This window comes from Meleagris gallopavo, chromosome 28, assembly GCF_000146605.3.
Source record: "Meleagris gallopavo isolate NT-WF06-2002-E0010 breed Aviagen turkey brand Nicholas breeding stock chromosome 28, Turkey_5.1, whole genome shotgun sequence".
Classification (NCBI taxonomy): Eukaryota; Metazoa; Chordata; class Aves; order Galliformes; family Phasianidae; genus Meleagris; species Meleagris gallopavo.
Genome location: NC_015038.2, coordinates 976,801 through 997,064, shown reverse-complemented (window position 1 = coordinate 997,064; position 20,264 = coordinate 976,801). Strand labels below are relative to the sequence as shown.

The 20,264-nt window shown below is 41.1% G+C and overlaps 1 protein-coding gene across 9 annotated transcripts; it reads left to right on the top strand.

The window, feature by feature from the left end:
* The first annotated feature begins 353 nt into the window (after positions 1-353).
* SLC26A8 (solute carrier family 26 member 8) lies at positions 354-19,499 on the top strand. 9 transcript variants are annotated; one of them, XR_002121719.2, is made up of 20 exons: positions 354-476; positions 2,959-3,097; positions 3,443-3,559; positions 4,316-4,491; positions 5,010-5,174; positions 5,840-5,989; positions 6,944-7,026; positions 7,399-7,546; positions 8,474-8,587; positions 9,908-9,985; positions 11,121-11,216; positions 11,607-11,713; positions 11,962-12,031; positions 12,869-12,961; positions 13,041-13,175; positions 13,527-13,886; positions 14,955-15,009; positions 15,140-15,318; positions 16,570-16,658; positions 19,084-19,171. XR_002121719.2 is itself a non-coding variant. In XM_019623184.2 (20 exons), exons 3-20 carry the CDS (start codon positions 3,517-3,519, stop codon positions 19,398-19,400), a joined length of 2,478 nt encoding a protein of 825 aa, XP_019478729.1. In that variant the 5' UTR covers positions 354-476; positions 2,959-3,097; positions 3,443-3,516; the 3' UTR covers positions 19,401-19,499. The 9 variants fall into 9 exon arrangements, 7 of the variants coding, with proteins under 7 accessions (XP_019478729.1, XP_031412809.1, XP_019478730.1 ...); XR_002121717.2 differs by having other exon boundaries at positions 16,399-16,658; XM_019623184.2 differs by having other exon boundaries at positions 15,140-15,338; positions 19,084-19,499.
* The last annotated feature ends 765 nt before the right edge of the window (positions 19,500-20,264 follow it).

Genomic DNA, 20,264 nt, shown 5'->3' with positions numbered 1-20,264 from the left:
GACCTGCTTTGGGGATCCCATAATGGAGGGCATCCATGCTGGTCTTTCCTACAGAGTAGAATCAAGACAAATTCCAGAAGGACTTGATGTTCTGGCAGTAAGTTTGCTTGATCCTAACAGCAGTATCCTTCCAAGGATTTTAGTCTCCAGAGCCTTACTTACCTTGCTGTACTGTTGGCTTCACAGGAATTATGCTGGGGTGGACAGATGTCATATGCTTGTTATTGATTTTGGTTTTAATAGGTATTTCAGTCACCTTGTCTGTTGTCATCTCCAGTATTTGATATTCCTCATAAAAAAGAAAATATGGAACTAGACAGTGATACAGTCCGTACCAGGAGGCAACCGGCATTTTACAGAATCCCGAGAGAAGTGTGGACTGAGGAACACATACAAGCATTCTTGGAAAGAAACCTACCTTCCACCTCTGGTGGAGAGCCACAGATCCCTGAGAAGAAGACACGGCTACATTGCAGGTGAGCTGTATGCTAGGAATTTGACAGGTGTAAAAAAAAAAACAAAAACAAAAACAACAAAAAAAAAAACAACTAAGGAGGCTCTTCTAGCCCAAATCTGGAAAGATGCTCATGTCTTCCTGCAGCTTGTAATTAAAATGCTGAATCGTATTGATTGATAACTGAAGCAGAACAGCCAGTTGGAGAAACTTGCAGTGAAGTATGCAAGAACAGCACTCCACTACCCCCCAGTTTAGCAATCTGTAGGAGTGTTTGTTCACTTCAGGACTATGATAGTGTGAGGGATATATACATTCTAAGGAGAAGTTGTTAATATTTGCAGCCCCTCCAGTGCTTCCCTCAGCCCAGCTGTCAGACACAAGCTTTCACTTGCATTTTTTCTGATTTCTGCCTTTAGATACTTGTGTTTCTTAAATTTCAAGAGCTGTTTTCTGTTCCTTCTTAGCTGGGTACATGAAAAGTTGCATAATGGTATGGCTAAGATTGGCTGAATTGCTTTTGCATTATTTTGGAGCTATGTTCCTGCATTCTTTGAGGAGAATGGGTGATGGTATTGCCTATACAGTATTAATGTTTCCACAGTCTGATTTTCCCATCTGCCAAAATTCTCTTGGGCATTATCTTAGGGACAGAAGCATATCTTCTGCCGGAGGATCCCTGCAGGCTCAGTAGAAGGCAGTCTTTGTTGGTGACTTAGGAGAATTCCTGGTGTTCTTCCAGCAAGGCAAATATAATCAAAAATAGGAAGCTCTTTCATCAGCTTCCCTTTTAGTTTTGTTTGACTGTGAATGCTTTTGGTTTTCCAAGTGAATCTCTTTGGATGTGGAGTGGACTGCTAGTGGTTATGGCTGAGTCTACACTACAGAGTCCTCATTAAAAAAGTAAATAAAAAAATCTCTGATTCATCATTTCTCTAAGCTTTGTTTCAGCATGTATTCTGAAGGTATACTGAAACTCAGACTCTTATTTTGGGACAGTGACATGCCTTGAGACTCAAGTCTAGCTATGGGTGAGGTTCCGCAAGGTGTGGTGAACTACCTAACAGCTTGCTGCTGCCAGATGGGACAGGACACAGAAGGAAAAGCAGCACAGAAGAGCCAGACCTCTCTCTTCTGTGTAACTAGCTCTTAAAACCAGCTCAGCAATGAGTGTGACTGCAGCCTAAAACCATGGATCTTGTTTTACTGGCACTGTTGCAAAGGAATTTCCTGGTAATAAGTGAAGGCAAGTGGAGCTAGAGTTTGAGTTATTACTGTGCTTTCTAGTTTTTCATTTCACCTTGAAGACTCACTCACTGTTGATTAATTTCTGCAATTGTGAGATCCTTTGGAATGTACGGTAGGGTTTTTTTCTGGTATTGAAGAAGATTGGAGTCAGAGGAACAAAATTAACAGAAAGGCTTGAATTGTGTATAATTATGATATGTGAGCTAGAGTTAAGACTGCCACTCACAAATTCCTGATGCAATGAAATAAGTCTTGTGCAGAAGTCAAAGGGAGAATTTTGCTTTAAAGCCACGCTAGTATTATTGGAATCTTTATCACTGCACTTGCTGCTTTATCAGGAAATCTTTTTGCCCTCCCTCAATTCTCCATTTAAGACTTGTGTTTTTCTTGCTTCCTCATACTCTTTTCTCTGTTTCTTTTCCACTTCCCCATCTCATGTATTTTCTCTGTTCTCTGTTTTGTATTCACTGGTCATCCCAGCATGTAATCACCTCAGACAATAAAATGATGGAAAGGGTCTGGACTCTGTAATGCTAACTGGGGCTCAGTCTCCCCAACCACTATTCAGGGTTACCAGAAGAATTGGGCAGATACTGCATTGTGTATCTTTGGTTTGTGAGTAGAAGATCACCACTATGGTCAGGGGATTAAAAAAGGGAAGGGGGAGCACAGGGCTTTATGACTGCTCAGAGCTTACCTGCTGGAAATATTGATCCAAAGACATTTAGGCAGAAAAATCACGTAGGTCAAGTCCTGCTTGCATTCCCATGTTAAGTGTAATACAGGAAACATTTGACTGCTTTTTTGGAGATGCAATGGGCTTGTCTCTCTCTCTTTTTTTTTTTTTTTTTTTCCCTTCCAAATGTAGCAGCTGTATGTTTTCCTTCTAGATTAGATAGGACGTATCAAAATGCTGTCTCCTGATTTTCTTCAGTGTGTTAATGAGGTCAGGTACTTGATGCATTCAGTGCTCTGTGCTCTGGTGCTGACAGGGTATCATATGAATGGCACACAAAGTATTCGCGATTCATCTGAAAGGAATGCAAATGCACAGGAGTGCCTGTATGGGACTCTTGTTATGCACCAGCTGGATCTGCAGAAGGCAGAGGGGGTTCAGAGTACACAGTGCCTGCAGAGATCTGAGAGTAGCAGTGTGGCTTCTATTCCTGCAGAGTATGAGGTCATGCAAAAGGGCTGCAAGACATGGTGGTCATGAAAAACTTTACACACAGCTTATCTTATCTGATTCTTTTCAGGTTCTCCTGGGAAAGTTGCAAAAAGATCATATACAAGAGGCTCCCTATCCTGAATTGGCTTTTTCCTATCAGTTCAGAGAATGGATCTTGAAGGACCTCCATGCAGGCCTAAGTGTTGGGTTAGTTCAGGTTCCTCAAGGTAGGCAGAGAGAAAAGAAAAAACACTCTTGCTTCTTTTGTACATCATCCTTTTCATAATGTGTGTTATCCTGTTCCTTCAGATGTCATCGAATTATGTGGGAACTTTAATTCACAAATTCCCTAAATCATTAACTTATTAATTTCCATACTTGCAAGAAAACATATTCTATAATCAAATGTTACATAGTGCAATTTTGAGGACAATACACTGCCTTTTTTCATAAAGTTTCCCTCTGATTTAAGTATATAAATATATACTAACAGCACCTTTTCCCTGTATTGCAAGAAAAATAGCAATCTTTAAATCCACCTTGCAAAATCTGTTAGATTTTTTGCTTTCTAGGGCTATTAGGAGTTTGGCTGGCTGGCTTACCTCTTCCAACAATCAATGGCTTCCTTTCTGCATTCTGCTGCTCAATGCTCTATGTTGTATTTGGAAGTTCACATCACATCTCAATTGGTGAGTTCTATTCTGCATTGCAAATGTTTCTACAGGAGTTAGAGATTGTGTTCAGTGCTGCTTCAAAAAGCATCTCATGTGCAGGCGTTACTTAGGGGAGAACCCAGACTTCCAGATTCTCGATTCATTGTTCCACCTCTGCCCCGGAAGGCACAGACTGCCACAGCTCCTTTGTCACAGACAGCAGTGCAAAGGGGGCAGCTGGTGCATCATGGAAGTGTCTCCTGCATAAAGTAGAAGGCCAGGGCAAGCTGCTTCCCACTTAGCTCCTGGTTTCCTCCAGGGGTCATGCAGTTCCTTGCCATGACTGAGCTGTTGATGGTTTTACATTCTTAATTTGTTCAGAAACTAGATTATTATGTGAGAAGGCCCTTATCACCATCATAAAAGTGGATCTGTGGAGTTCTGGCCTCTTAGGTAACTTGGCAGTTCTTTCTCAGACAAACCTTATTTCTTGGGCTTTCTGGCAGTTCATTGTAGTGCATTCATTTTTGTGCTTTACATTAAAATCTTTTTTCTTTTGTGCATCTGACCAAACAAAGACTTCGCTTATAGAATTACAGGAGTCTGAAATTTTCAGATGGAACTTTAGAAGCTTTTGGTGCTTATTCAGAAACAGCAAAAATGGATTATTAAACTGTCTCATACTGCGTGTTTGATGGTGGGGCATAGAGATGGATGTGTAGTTCTAAGATAAATCCTTGTTGCAGCACCTCATGCAGTTACATTCTCTCTACTCTGTTCTGTTGCTTTCAGGCTCATTCAGCATCCTAAATCTAGTGGTGAAAAATATTCTTAAGTCCGTTGATCTCAACAAAACTTTGTCCTTCAACAGTTCACTGGTCAATTTTTCAGACCCTACACTTTTGAAAGGTTACATGGAGACCTTGACGCTCACTGCGTCAGTGACATTTATGACTGGCATAATTCAGGTAGAAGATGAATCTGTTATATCCTTACTGATGTGTCCTTATGTTTATCTTTGTACAAATGTAAGAAGTGAGACTGCTTGTGTGTTCTTACAAGTTCCAAGCTCAGTGCACTTGAATACATATGTTGTACAAAATGGAACATGAAGGTCTGCCTCCTTCTCTCACGATGTCTGAAAAATGTGGGATAGGTTCAGATTTGTGTGTCCCTGGTTAATTTAGCAGTACATGAAGTAAATTACTTTTGTCTTTTATTGACCAATTGTTTTGTTCTTTTTTTGACCAGTTCTCCAACCTGTAGACCCTTAAGTAGTCCTGTATAACCGCACACACTTGATTTGAAGTGCTCCTATTTTAGTTTGGCAGCATCCTACTTAATTGTGCATAATGAATATAGCTTTTCAAATAACTATCCATCAAGTTTGGCAGTGAGAAGTCATGCTTTTCAAATATGGAAACAAGAAAGGCAGGTTAGACATAGATAATTATATTGCACCTCACTTCTTGTTTGTTCCATACAGTTGCTGCTAGGCTGCTTCTGCCTGAAGTCTGTAACAGCATACTTGCCACAGGCTCTCATTGATGCTTACCTCTCTGCAGCAGCATTGCTTGTCATTGTATCACAGTTCACTTTTATCTTTGACGTTGTGCTTGACTTCCATAATGACTCTCAAGACATTTTCTATGTGAGTAAATTCATTATTAGTAAAAAAAAATAAATAAATAAACAAATGCTTGCTTCCTGTGGAATAAACAAGAGAACAGTAACAAAAATTGAAGGCAATTTCAACATGTCAGTTGCTAAGGGATATTTCTGCAAGTCTCAGCTGTGGTTTACTTTGTCTTTCTGTTGTCTTGAATGATGAATGGAGTTTTTTGTGTGACATGCAAGAGGAAAAGGGAGTATTTTTAATTACTTATGTAGCTTTATCATTTTCAGCATGTCTGTAATCATTCTGGAGCAAAGGTTAGAGAAAGAGGAACATTTTTCCTCCATGGATCATTGTGGGCACACAGTATCTATGACATATCTGACAAAGATGCAGCAGTCTCCTAGCTAAAGATAAGTTAAAAATAAGTCTTCCTAATTTTCTTAAGAAAAGACAGACAACTAGAGAGAAAGATGGTGTAGAGAAGAGTGATTGTACTAGATCTGAGTTACTTGTGGCAGTGTTTCTCAACAGACCATTTAAAATACTGTTTTGCTCTTAGCATCTTTCTTCCCACTGAAGGTACTGTCGTAGCAGTAAAGGATAAGTTAAAGTGTGAGGGCAACAGGTCTCAGTCTTCTAGAATGTAAAAATACTTGCAGTACCTGCCTCTGATCCTCTCTATGATAATTCCTTTTCAGAATGTATTCTATTATTTACTGGCTCTCCCAAAGTCTAATGCCACCAGCATACTGCTATTTTTGCTTAGCATGGCCATACTACAAATCAGTAAAACTATCAGGATAACTTACCTCTATAGTCCTGTTGCATTTCCTATGGAGCTTCTCTTGGTAAGTGTTCTCAGTGCTGTTGTGATAATTGAATAACAGTTCAGGGATTGCCTGTCTGCCATAAGCAGCCTTTGTCACTGAGCTTTGAGGTGTCTTTCACCAGTGAACTTCCTAAGTTTTTCCCCTGCTACTGTGAAAATAAGGTATCTCTGCCTATGAAAAGGCATGGGCACAAATCATGGTGAACTGCTACATGAGTAAATAGCAGTGTGTAGAGTGAAACCACCATGTTCCAGACTGATATTTTTTTTTTTAATCTTTATTAGGATGGTATTAGAACTGTGGACTTGAAGGTTCGGAGTTCTGATTCAGTTATGGTTTTTTTTTTGTCTGGAATTGTTGGAAGGAGATATTCAATTTTGTTACATTCAAAGGCAGGTCTTACTGTAAATTCGGTAATATTTGTTGCTGCTGTTTTCTCCTGATGTTTTTCTTTCCTAGAAAATGGAAGAGTTTGACTTTTTTTTTTTTTAATTCAAAACTTTTTCTACTGAAATGAAAATTCTGACTTTTGCAGACAATCTAGGAGTCTAAAAGATGATAGCTTCTTTTTCTAAGGAATAGGCTACCCGGAGTCCCCCCTTGCTGATGCTGGAGTTGAAGCCATTTGCCACTTACCTAACAGTGGCCTTGGGACAAAACCTTTGACAGAGCACAGTAACAGACAGCTAATAAGAAAATTGGAATAAGAAAAAAGTCCACATTTTGCACAGAATTTATCAGATGTTACTACAATATAGACATTAGCAAAGGGCTAGGAAGTATTTGTATAATATATTTATAAAACCCCACAAAAATACATTACTTCAGAACGCTGCGGTGTTTATACACTGAATAAAATCTGTGCTTAGGTCCTTCAAATTCTCCTGCACGAGTAACTGTCCTTAGATTCACTGTGTGCAGTTCCAGGTGCAAATGCTGTATAATCTGTGCTATTCTTGTTTTCTTTCCCAGATCATCACAGCCACCATTATTGCCAATTGTGTTCATCTTCATGCTGAATCTAGCAGTGCTGTGGTCAGTATGATTCCTCAGAGGTTAGTTATCTATGCTGTTAATGAGGTTATACTTTTGAGACACAAAAGATGTTTCAGTCTGTTCTTGAAATCTGACATAGGCTGATTTTTACTGGGAAGCGCAGTTATAGGAATAACTCTTCAGTAGAGCTTTGAGATCTCTTCATTTCAGAGCATATGCAGAATTTGAACTACAGTTTTCTTTATTAGATTCAGGCTTTATTAGCACACAGAGGAAGGACTGTATTTTTTGTGAGGTGGAAGCAAACTCTTACATGTTCAGGACGTCTCCCATGGGGTGGTAGGTGATGCCTCTGATGTTGGTCCTGGGTATGGTATAGACTGCACAGAGCCCAGAGCAGGTTTAAACCTTTCTGTTCTCTGATCCTGTAGGTTTCTACCTCCTACACTGCCAGATTTATCAAACCTGAGCAAGATCATCTTGCATGCTTTCTCCCTTGCTATTGTAAGCTGCTTCCTTCTTGTTTTTATTGGAGAGAAGTATGCTTTGCTTCATAACTACAGCATTTCCAGCAGTCAGGTGAGAACAAAGCTATGCATACTTCTTAGGCCAAGAAGCAAACTGAATTCAGATTAGTAAAGCCACTAGTTAACTGGTAGTGATAGAAATGCAAGGATAGAACAAATGATGCCAGCTGATTGTTTTGTATCAACTTGTTATTCTTCTCTATGGAAGGACAGATGCCATCTATATGTGAAGGCCAAAATATCTCCAATGACCATACTGACCAAGAGGCCTTAGTGTAGCTCCATGGGTTGGGATGACCTCCCTGCCACCTCACACGCACTGCTGCTGCTGATTCCTGGGGGCCACTGCTATCCTGAATCTGTGAGACTTACAATAGCACACAAATATAATAGCTGTAATTGTAAGTGGCCAGAGCAGCTGTAGTTCTTGTCTATATGTGTCTGTCAACTCGGTGAATTCTCAGCCTAAGCTGATTGCTCTGAGAGCCTTTTAAGCTAAAGCTGTAGGTTTCCAGTGTGCTAGATTGAGTAAGCACTAACTGGTTTGCAGTGCCCTTGTTTAACTTGTTGTGATGGCTTTGAGTCTTCATTAGAAAGGAATTAATCCAGTCAGAAAGCTGCCCTGACTTCCTATAGCCTTTGGGGATAATGGAAAAGACATTCTCTTTGTACTTGAGTTCTTGTCCCATCTCTATTATACTGTGTACTGAGATTTACTGAGCATTAGCATGAAGCTTTGGGGTTCTCTGTAGATTACTTTGTAAACAGGAACTTGACTTTTTGGTCCGTGAGATCCTCAACTGTGAAAACTTTGTGCCTTTTGAGAGAAATTTAACCATGAGAGTCTTTGGTTTCCAGAAAGTTTTCTGAGCTGAACAGCCAGCAAGTGTGAGCAGATGTACTTCTTTTTAAGCCACTTCTATTTAGGTAAGTCATTAATTTTGGGTTCTCTCTACTTCCTCCTGTTTCATTTTTACAGGAACTAATAGCTGTGGGGCTTTGCAATATTTGCAGTTCATTTTTCAGAAGCTTTGCTGTCAGTTGTGCTATTTCTGGAACTGTCATTCAAGAGAAGACAGGTGGAACAACCCAGGTGAGCCAGGCTAAAATCATTCTAGGCTGAGTATAGGCTGACATTTCATCCAAGCAGTTTGTGAGGAGTAAAGTTATATTCCCACGCTCTCTGTTATGTACTGTAATGGTAGGATATTACAGGACATGATGTGTGTTTGAGGAAGCCAGAATTCTATGGAGTGAATAAGATGTGTTCACACAATTGTAAACTGTATTTTAGTGAATATGCCCAGAATTGAAAATTGTTGTGCACTTTTTAGTACTGGACGTTATGACCTTAATCTTTTTTTAAAATTATTTTAAAAAATTATTTATTTTTAGGAAGATTTTAACATACTTCTTATCTGAGTATTTGTACATGCTTCACTGCATCGTAGAAGTTACTTGATTTAATAAAACATTTCTGCCTGATATGGGTTGGTTTGTTTAGCAATACGGATTAGTACGTTAGTATAAGAATAAGTTTAGTTTATAAGAAAGTTGTAAGTTATAAGAATATTGGTTTATCAAAAGGAATCCATAAATGATAGTTCAGTAGTTTTAAAACTTTCAATTTCAACTTTAGTGGGTGAGCAGCCTTGATTTCCTCAAGAATGGGCACATAACAGAATACTTTTATCTTTTGCACCCAGGAGGTGCAAGGACATTCCTCTTGGATTCCACATATATTGTTTTAAAAGTGGCTTACTAGGCCCAGTAAGCAATGGAAATTTTCCAAATTGGGAAAAGGCAGCTGAAAGTGAGTCAAAGGTCTTCGTGATGAAGCTGGTGGTGGAAAGCAGGGAAGAAGTAGGTGGGCACTTGACCACCCTAGATACCACTGAGCACGTCCAAAGGGATGTTAGCAGATGTTAATACTTCCTTGGAGAAGAATGAATGTGTATGCCAGTGTGCTGCATGTGCATGTCTTAACTGTTTAGAGGTAGAACCTGAACTCTAAGAGAGCGCCCTTGTTTGTCAAGTCGCCCAATCATGAGGAATAAAGGAATGCTGCTCTCTAACACCACATTGGAGTTAGAGAGTTTTCTTCCTGGATTTCGGATGACGTTCCTAAGGCTGACTTGCAAGAGTAGTATCTTCTTTTTCAAATTAAACTATCAAATCCAAATCCCGTGTTGCTGTACATAAGAATAGCCCATTTAGGCCAAATTTGTGTCTTCAGAAGCTTTTTGACATGAGCATTCTGGAATTCATATTGCCCATTACAACACACCCATGGACTGTGTCTCCTGGTTGCTTTTTCAATTAGATGGTGTTAAAGGACTGTATAATCCTGTTTGCTTAGAGAAGACTAGGAATTGGTTCTGGAAGGCCTCTCTAATAAAGTATCTCTGTTCAGATAGCAGCACTGATGGGAGCATCTATAATGCTGGTGATTGCATTGAAACTAGGACACTTTTTCCAGATGATACCTAATGTAAGTGAACTTGTAATAGTTATGGTAGCAGCCTACTTACTTTTAAAGCATAATATGAAGATTACCCTAACGGTTGGGGCTGTATCTTTCTCTGTTTCATTGTTTCAAGGGATAGACTGAACCAAAACAATGACTTTAAACTGTCCTAAATTTCAGCATGGTCAAGTATTAGGAAATTAACACTGCATCTCTCTCCCATATCTGACTGTTCAGCACAAACTAAAATTCCTTGACTAGAAGTGAATTGAAATTTTACTGCCAGGATCTGAGATTTAAATGTTGTATTTCACTTTTGGTTTCCCATTTTTTAAAGGTTTTACACAACTATATAACATTCATAAGTTCCTGTCTTGCATCTGTGTGAGTAATTACAGGGATAGATGTTTCAAAATCTTTAGTGGAAGGGGGTAAATAAAATATTCAAAATTGAAATTTAGGTTTAGTATCTCTGATCCTAGTTTGGTCTTTGGGGTTTATTTTAAAATCGTATGCACTCCCACACTGTAAGCATTTTGTTGCTGCAGGTTGCTCTGAATACTCAGTATTTCACCTCTCTCTTAAAATTTTATCTCGACTTTTTTTTTTTCTGTAAATTTTCTTAGGGAACTTCTGGCATTGCTTCCTGATATTTTCCTGGCTTCTTTGTAAGTTGGGAGAATTACTTACTTTGTAATTAATTACAAAACAGAATTTAATTATCTACTTCCCTTCAGTCTTCTTTTTGTTGCTAAGGTGCGCTTTTCCAACAAATGGTGTCAAACAACTTCCAAACCTGGCAACAAACTGCCCATGCTAATTGAAACCATTCTTTGATACAGCAACTCAATTCTGTAGACAGTGTTGTCATTTGTCGTGGTGCTGCAGGAGGCACAGGGATTCACTGGAGAGCTCTGCAGTGGAAACCACACAAAGCATTTCAAGAGAAAGTCCGGTTGCACTGGCAGAAGTAATTGTGAAATCACATAAGATTGGTTGGTTTGCAGATCTGACAACTGCTATACTTACTTATAAAAAATACATAAATAAGATCTAAATTTTAAGCAGTTTGTCTTGGATATCTCTTCCTTACTGTGTTGTAGGTGCAATAAATCTCAGATGCAATAAATAACATGCATTTTTTTTCTTATTTGCACAGAGTGTGCTGGCTGCTGTTGTAGTATTTAACATGCTACCTTTTCTTGAAAAATTTCTGGACATTCCTACCCTGTGGAGAAAGGATAAGTATCATTTAGTAAGTGATGTAAAAAAACCAGTAACTGGAATGTGTTTGAAGGGAGAAATACTTTTCTTTGTTCTTTTAGAGCAGGCCAGAATTGTGGAGGTGTGTGTATTGCCACTGTGTATCTGCAGATGCAGGGCAAAGGAAAGTGGGAGGTCCACCTTGTCAGTAACAACAGCTGAGCTATGTGTTTTGAGGTCCTGCACTACTTTCCTGTGATCTTTCTGTGTGACTGTTTTCAGGACTAGGTGGCCTAAAGGTGCCAGCTAGGCTTTTCAACTACTACCATTTCTAGCTCTTTTTTTTTTTTCTTTTTTTCCTTTTTGATCTCTTTAATTTCCAAATACTGGGGCTGAGTTGGGGGTCATTTTATATCTTTTTCTCTCTGTCTCTTGACCAAAGGCAATTTGGCTTGGAACTTTTGCTGCAGTGCTTTGTCTTGGTCTTGATATTGGTTTACTGATCGCCCTGGCAATTGCATTCTTCATACTCAGCATCAGGTCACACAGGTACTTGTAACTCCTAGAGCAAAATACTCATTCTTATAGAGTTGATGTTTTAGAGATAGCTGCTGTACATACAACAACAAGTTTACAAGTATTTTCATACTTGGAAACACTTTGGTCAGGTCATTCTGGAATCTGTCTATTACTGTCCCAAACCAGTAACTTCTTTAGAAATGGAGATCAAGGTTTTGGGAATGGAAGTTTTTTTTCCCTCTGCTTTATGTGAAAGTCTAATAAATATCTTGTTTCAGAATGAAGATGATGGAGCTGGGACAGATTCCAAACACGAATATTTATAGAAGTTTATCCACCTGCAGAGCTGTAAGAGGAAACAAAAAACAAATGTTCCACCTCTCTGTAATCGAGCTTTTTCCCTTAAATGCCTGGGAATGACCATTTGGACTCAGTTCACTTGGTTCAAAACTTTCAAACTGAAGAATGCTTAAATTCCTGTAGTGTGAAGCGATTCAGATAGCCCATTCAACCTGCTTGTGCCACATGGAGCTCCCTGTGTCAATCAGTGCCGTCCCAGTGGTGGAAGCCACACTGCTGACATTTCCAGAACTGTTTGGTGTTTTACCTGCTTTTCTCAGTCTGGTTATGTCCACACAAGACATTCTCAGTAACTGTCTGCCAGACTGACTTGCTGATTCTTACAGTGATGGGATGTAAAGTAGGGCACAGGCCTTTGTAATATGCTGTTGAGAAGACAGAACCATACCAAACTGGGTAATACAATAGTAAAGAGCTTTGTCTTTGCCATCTGAGTACATTCCCAAAGCTATGCTGATGAATTTGCAGAAATCAAAAGAGGACAAGGTTAGAAATACAAGAGTGATATAATGTATGTTTTCTGCAAAGAGCATTATATATAATATCAAACTATATATCTAATTTGGCTGGTTTTATATTATACCAGCCGACTGTCATCAGTGATAGATCTGCTGGAGGTCTTTAAAACAGGAGGAACTGATTGATGTTTCCAGATTAGCACATTATTGGGTCCACACTGCCAATGCTCCTACCAGCATGCAGTGTGGTCAGCAGTGTTACTTTGTCCTTAGAATATCACCTTGCAGTCTACTGCATAGAGGGTTAGGTGGGGAAAAATTGTTCCTACAAAGTACAACTCTCACAGATCCAACTTTTGTTTTGAAGGCAATGGAGATTGATGGTGTCAAAATCTTCCAGTGCTGTTCTTCCATTTCTTTTGCAAATATGAATAACTTCAAAAATTACTTGTTACACAAGGTAAATGCCACTTTTTAGGCTAGATAAAGTTTCTAAAAGCTAGTATTACCCCTGCAGTAAAACTATTTTTGTCTTTCAGATGGACATGAAAACAGTGCCTCTAAATCCAAGTGAAATGAGGGCCTTAGTTTCATCTAGTCTGTCTGATATTTCAGTGGAAAGCAAAGATTTTAAATGCTCTTGTGTCTGTGATCCACCTTTACCACCACCTCGGGTAAGCTTTAGAAGTATATTTATCTAATCTGTCTGTTTGAGGTACCTATTTTTCTGTCACCATGCACAGTGTTCTTGCTAGAATTTAAAAGGCTGTAAATGCTTATATAGAGAGTACCAGCCAGCAGCTGAAGGCACTCTGCTAACCATACCTGAAGCTTGGCTAAGTCACTTGCTAGTTTGCATGCTCTTGTGGCTTTCTGCTGTATTTGGTGTTCCTTCGGATGTGTTTTTACCAGGAGAGAAGAGAGATCACGCAATTTACAGTGCTTATTTACTGGAAAAAAAATAATCCACCCTTGGGCCTACTACTTCTAACCACTGATGTACTCCTCTCCATTTTCCATATTAGATACCATATACAGAGAAACTGGTGAAGTCATGTCATGTAGACGGTAATTCCACATCATCTTCAGTTCACTTGGTACGTTGGTCAAAGTATGGAGTTAGACAGAACTATGGGATGCTCTTGCTGGGAGCAGCTAATGCACAGTCTGCATCTCCAGGCATTAACACACAGCTTCAGCCTGAAAAGAATGAGGATGAAGGGAAACAAACTGGTGTTCCACCGAGCTCTGCAGTAGGTAATACCTCAGCACTGTTTGATCAGGAAGAACAGCCAGTGCATTTGCCAGGTCCAGTTCACACCATTATTTTGGACTTCAGTATGGTCCAGTTTGTGGATTTGCAAGGTTCAGACTTACTGCGACAGGTAAGCAACTTAACTGTGTTTAAATGTGAAACCTAAAGTTTACCCAGTGTCATATGTTTCTTGTTGGCCCATGGCGCCCTGCTGCGTGGCCATCTAGATATGTTCCAGTTGACCCGTACAAGGGCACTATTTTCAGAAATTAGCAGCTTCCCATAGGGTCACTTTTTCAAAAACAAAAGCCTTGTTATCAACACAAAGGACAAGCTAAAACCTGTCATCCATTATCTCCAGTCCTAAAATCGTGTAAACTAAAGCTGTACTATAAACTGTATTTCTAAAAAGGTCTAATTTGCTCTTTCAAGTTTGGCTGTTTCTTTTTTCTTCGAGCTTGACACTTAAAAAAAACCCTTTTTATAAGTGTCAGTTTTACAATTGCCTCCTGTCTTCTCTTAGAATTATTTTATTTGTATTGATGAATGCCTTTATATTCTTTTCTTTGATGTACGTCTTGAGGTTTTTAGTCTTCGAGCAGGGATCCTAGCCAATAAGGATATATATGTAGCAAAACTAAATTTCATGTAGCCGTGCTTCTCAGACAGTTACAAATGGATTCTTACTCAAATTCCTCAAAGTCTGTAACTCATCTTCAAAGATTTCTGTTTAATCTACAACCTATTGGGAATAACTGTGGATCCAGCTGATGTCCTTAAAGATTTATGTGCCATCTATTAAATGCCTTTCCTGTTGGAAAAGGAGATAAGTCTTTCCAGATTCCTTCCAGCTTCATATTCTGAAGTTCTGTAATTCTCTGAAATAATGAGTTTTAATGCTTTAAAAAAAAAAAAGAATTTATACATGAGTGTGGCATCAGTGTATGTAGAAATGTTTGGAATTTGCCTGTACTTATAAGAATCTTTTGTTCAAGTGAAGAGGTAACGCTCATTCATGAAGATTTTGATAGTTTGCTATTTAGTTCTGAACTAAGAATCTTGGTTTGAGACTCTGGAATAAGGACTTTCTTCAGGGATAAATCATACAAAGGACTTCTTTTCCCATTTATGTTTGAACTTCTAGAGCATTTGTATAAAGTAAAATTGTTCTAATGCTGACATGGAATTCTTTCCACAGATCTTCCATATGTTTTTCAATATCGGCATTACGGTCCTTGTAGCTGGCTGCCACTGTGAGTATAGAATTTGCTTATTAATATTGACTTATCGCTGGGGATAAGTTTTAAACTGCAGTGAAATATTATAGCCCTACTGCGTGGTATGAATTTTGCTGCTTTGTTTATTTTCTCCCATTTTTTATAGCCTCTGTGATAGCAGCCTTTGAGAAGAACGAGTTCTTTGACAGCTGTGTCACCAAAGAACTGTTCTTTCTAACTCTTCATGATGCTCTGCTGGCTGCTTTGGCGAGGCATCAAAAGCCAGATGAGATAGAACTTACTGCAGAAGAGCATGCTGAAAAGCTACAAGCTGAAGATGAGATGGTAGAGTATTTAGCTTACATGTAAGCATTACTGTTGTTAAATTATTCTGTCAGTAACTTAAAGGTCTTGTGATGTGATTGAGGAAATAAGGCAGAGCAGATGTTCTTCTGAATTTTCCAGTTGTTTGGTTGTTCGCAATGGACAGGGTCCTGTTGTCCCTGCCTGGGGAAAGACAGCTTTGCATTCAGACTGGAAAGGAGTTCAGCTCTGTCTTACAGTAGGGAATTGCTGTTGTATTTTAGACAGTTTCCATTTCCTGCATCGGGCAAGGACTCTGCCAGGGCAGAGCCGAAGTTCCAAGCTTTTTATTTCCAGAGGTTACTGCACCAGCTTCCTTGGGGCAGGTTGGAGAAGTGAAGGACGGCACTGACTTGATTTCCCAACAGATTGAAGCTTGTGCACGTGATCTTTCTGTCTGTCATCCTCTGCAGTAATTTTTTAAGCTCACTAGATGTCTCTGCCAAGTTTGAACAAGGTAGACAGTTGTAAGTTCCAGGAAAAGCTCTTATTCTGCATAGATTTCATTAATTGCCCCTCCTTGGGAAAGAGCCCAACCTTAGGTAATCGTCTTCTGCATGCTGCCAGGCTGAACAAGGGAAGAATGAAGGAAAAAAACAACTATCAAAATCTGTAGGAAACAGGTTTCTTTTGTTCTGCTTGTTTGCCTCTCTTACCTTAGCACTGTACAGAATAGTCTAACACAAGGATATTGACCTTCCTGATACTCTCTCCCATAGAAAGGTCTTCACAGAATGGAGGTGACAGTTCATATTCACCACCTTCCCTTTAGTGCATGTGGAGGGCAGACTGTGAGCTGCTTCCATACAGGAGGTGACTGTGGTTCCCCAGGAGTGTGCATTGAGACCACGCGGGGCTGGGTGTGCAGAAGGGACCCACAGCAGTGGGGTGATGTCAGCGCTGCCAGCTCATTTCCTTGGCAGCTGGGTATCTGACCTGCCCTGTGCTCCCATGCCAGCGTGCCCCTCTGGCTGCTCACATGATATTGCTTTGGCATGGGAACATGACTGGCTCAGCAGACTGGCCACCCCTGGCCTACAGTAATGTTTGTGTACATTTCAGGAAATAAATTTGCTTACGGAGAAGAATGGGGGCTTTTTCTCTGCAAGGAAGCCTAACAGCAAACTCCTGCGTGAAGAGGCAATATCAGATAGCTCATGCTCAGCCCAGAATGCAGCAGAGTCAAGCTCCCTCCTGCAGTTTGAAACTCTGTCCCTTCAACTGAATTTCCAGGACCCCGCATGGGACAAGGAATAGAAGTGTAACAGCAACACGTGAATTACAACTACTGGGGAATTGGGATTTCAGTAGAAGGAAGAAAGGTACAGTTAAGCAACAGTTCTGGTCGTTCTTATCAGTATTTGGTGCTCTTTTTTTTTTTTTTTTTCTCTCTCTGTTTTTAGAATAGACAGCTTGACCAGTGCCTACAGTAATTTTGTGGTTCTTATCAAAAAGGAGCATCTGGATAATTATTTTCAAGTAGATAGGATACTTTCAGCAATGCACAAAAGAATTCTTAGTTTTGGTGAATTCTAGCAAATGATTTGTGCATCTTCTCTGAAATTCTTTAGAAGTTAATTTAAATGCTGCAACTGAGCACTTCTTATGTATTTATTGATTGGTAGTAAGTAAAACTCATCTGCCATATCTGAATAGATTACATGCAGGCAGATTCATTATCTTTAGAGTGTGCAGAGTGATGCGAGCTTCAAAGGAAAGCATTTTCTTATTGCTGCTCAACAAATTGCTGAAGTTGATATTGTCAGCACTAACATAATGAGTATTTTTTCTGTTTAATTTACCTGAACGAAATCGCAGTAAACAAAAATTTTAATTACATTTTCTTTGTAGTCTCTTACTGAAATGATAAAGAACGGAGGAATGTATTTATTCTGTTCTGAAGAGCCAGAAAAAAATTGTAGACTAAGATATAGGTAATGCTTAAGGAAAAAAAAATCAGCTTAAACTCATATTTTCTGCATCAGTCTGAGCTAGGGCTGTACTGCCAGCAGCGGTGTTTAACTGCACCAGCAGTGTATGTCACAGAACTGTGCCATGCTCTTATTTGTTCCATGGCACAGACTGCACATTGTGGAGGGACACAGGTAAAATTAATTTTAGATGAGTGGACAGCGTTTGTCTGTAAAGCTGCAGTTCTGTATGTGTGATCTACAGTGGTAAAGGATTTTGGTGAACTGTGCCAAGTTACTTACTGGAGAGGAAACTGAGTGCTGGAGCCCTCTTACCGTTTGGATTGAAAGATAGGAAAAACTGAAAGCTCAAATGGTATTGAGTAATTTTCAAACCACATATGCTTCCCTGCATTGTTTTGGACGGTGGCTTCATGCCAAGCTCCTCTCAGTTCTGTTCAAAACAGAGTAGTACAAAACCCAAGAAAATCACAGTCCTCATTTCCAGATTCTGTTGGCTCTACTATGGCAGCCTTGATTTAAGGTGAAATAGCTTTCGTAGCTGTTGGCACCGTGGAAAGCTTCCACTACAAACCAAAGACTTGAGTTTTTTTGTTGGCTTACTGAGCAGAGTTCAGAGTTTTTCCTTCCTACCACGTGACTCTGCAGAGTGGAACACCGGGGGACAACTCGGACGTCAGCATATTAGTTGTCAAATTACGAGTATTGTTGTTGCAAAACAAATACTTTGCTGAGCGGAAGTTCAGACAAACCTGATCATTTTCCTATGCAGCTGTACAGTGCCTCAGCTCCTGCATGCATGCAGAATGCTTCTGTGATTCACCAAGCACAAATCCCTGGACACAGGTGGTGAAGTGACAGAGCACGTACTTTGTGGCCAAGGACTCCACCTGTACCTCAGAGTCAGAGTTCAAAGGCCTGCCTGCAGTGGTGTGTTTGGAGGCAGTTTGATGTTCTCGCCTGACCTAATTGCAACAAATGCAGCTGTTTTGTGCGGACAGCAACTTTTTAATGCCCTTCTGAACAGTATAAACCCATGACATTTTCCTAGGAGGGCATGCTGCAGAATCCCAGGCAGCTTTCTCACTGTGCTGAATTAGAGGATGCAGATCCCAGAACATCACCACGCAAAATGCAGAGTGTGTGCAGCCTGCCAGCCCTGCCTGTTGGCGTTTTATTGACATATTGCTTTGGTACACACATGGCTGCAGAAAACAGAAAGTGGTAGAGAAACCTCAGGAGCCACACAGAGCGTGGCAGGAGCAGTTCTTAGGCAACAGGCTGCAATGTGTCACACTGTGGGAGCTATGAGGAAGGACCAGGTAAACTGGTTGTGTGTGGGCATACTTTGGTGGCATTCATTCTGCTTTAAAAATGAGTGCCAGGCTAGCTGTGGGAAGTTGACCTTAGCTGGGTCCAGGGCTGGCTCAGAACCCCTCTGAGGGCCAAATCCACTGAAGTGTGATGTGCAACATTGGACACAGGAGGTGTGAACATGCACTGATAGGACCAACTGCAGGAGTCCCAATGCTAATACAGGACAGTAGATCCCACAACAGGAACAGGCAGCCAATGCACCGAACACGCAGCATGTTTGTGGTCTGTTTGTAGCGTGACTTCTTTGAGGAAAGAACTTTCTTACATGGTTGCTGTTGGATGCGAGCAGCGTGCTCTGTCGTGCTTGAGGTCTCCAGCTCAGTGTTACTTCTAGCACAGCGGTTGTGGAAGGCTGAAATCTGGGACTGAGTCTATCCCTCTCCGTGTCACATTATTGCCATATTTTGTGCTATCGTATCTCACCTAGAACTCTTTGCAGGGGGAACAGGCAGAGGAATGGAACCCGTCATCCCCAGAGCTCACACAAGGATTTTTCCGCCTTCCAAAATCGCACCCACCTTTCCCTGCAAATATTTGTATCTGATGCCCGGCTGCGCTGTGCGGTTCTTGCCCAGTACTGAGCCGGACGGGTCGCGCTCCCCCTGCCGGCATCCAGCAGCACCAGAGCCGCGGCTGCGGTGTGAGAGGTGTGCGGCAGCCCTGCGGGAGCTGCGGGAACCGCGTGATGTTAAACGGTTGCTGACAGAGCTGGTTGTTGACAGAAGTTTTAAGGGAGATGCATCAACGTCTTTATGACCAGTAGTGGGTCTGCACTCACAGCAAAAAATCCCCCAACAGCCTAGCAGCCAACACATTGCTTTTTGTGATAATTATTAAACGAGTGTTAGTACTTAATTCTTCTCTGACTCTCATGGCTACTCCAATCCACATCTCTGATGCCAAAGCTACAAGAGCAGCTCCAAAAGTAATGCCTCCTATTTTATTACGTTGGGCCACGATGCCAGAGGCAGATGGTGGTATGGCAGGAGAGGTTGAACCTTCCCTGCAGTATTCCGTTACGTTTTGTTGCACACGAGGTAGCAGCAGAGGGGCAAAATGTTGTGTGTGATGTGGGAGCACAAATGAAGCAAGGATGTGTGACTGAATACGGAAAACATGGCACCGAATGACATTCATCGATGCTTGGTGAGAGTTTACGGAGGCTGAGCAGCGGCTGTGGGCGCAGTGTGGCAGTCGGGGGCGTTTCAGCAGTGGTGTCAGTGGGTCACCTCCGCCGGTTAGGATTCTGACGGACGTGGCAGGACAGCTCTTATCTGTCACCGGCAAAAACGCTCGGCTAATGGCAATGACTGTATGAGAAACAGCGCTTTGCAGGTGAGAGTTTGCTCCATCGAACGGTGTTACTGTGCTCTCCGTCTGTGTTGGAGCGTTCGTGGAAATAAATAGGAGGCGTTACTTTCGGAGCCTGCGTTATTGCTTCCCGCCTGTCAGTTGCCAACGTCACAACTGCGACGGTGACGTCACACGCGCACCGTTCCCCTCCCGCCGCCCCGCGCCATGCTGCTGGCGGAAGCGCGCCCGGAGCCTTCGGAGCTGCGTCCCGCGACGGGCGGGCGGGGGCGGTGCCAGCAGCGAGGGGGCGCGGCTTCCCCTCACAGC

Coding starts and splice junctions, on each gene's coding strand:
- SLC26A8 (XM_019623184.2), top strand. CDS start 3,517: ATGCTCTATGTTGTATTTGGAAGTTCACATCACATCTCAATTG. Junction 12,032..12,868: donor GTTTATCCACCTGCAGAGCT/GTAAGAGGAAAC, acceptor TTTGTTTTGAAG/GCAATGGAGATTGATGGTGT. Junction 13,176..13,526: donor CACCTTTACCACCACCTCGG/GTAAGCTTTAGA, acceptor TTTCCATATTAG/ATACCATATACAGAGAAACT.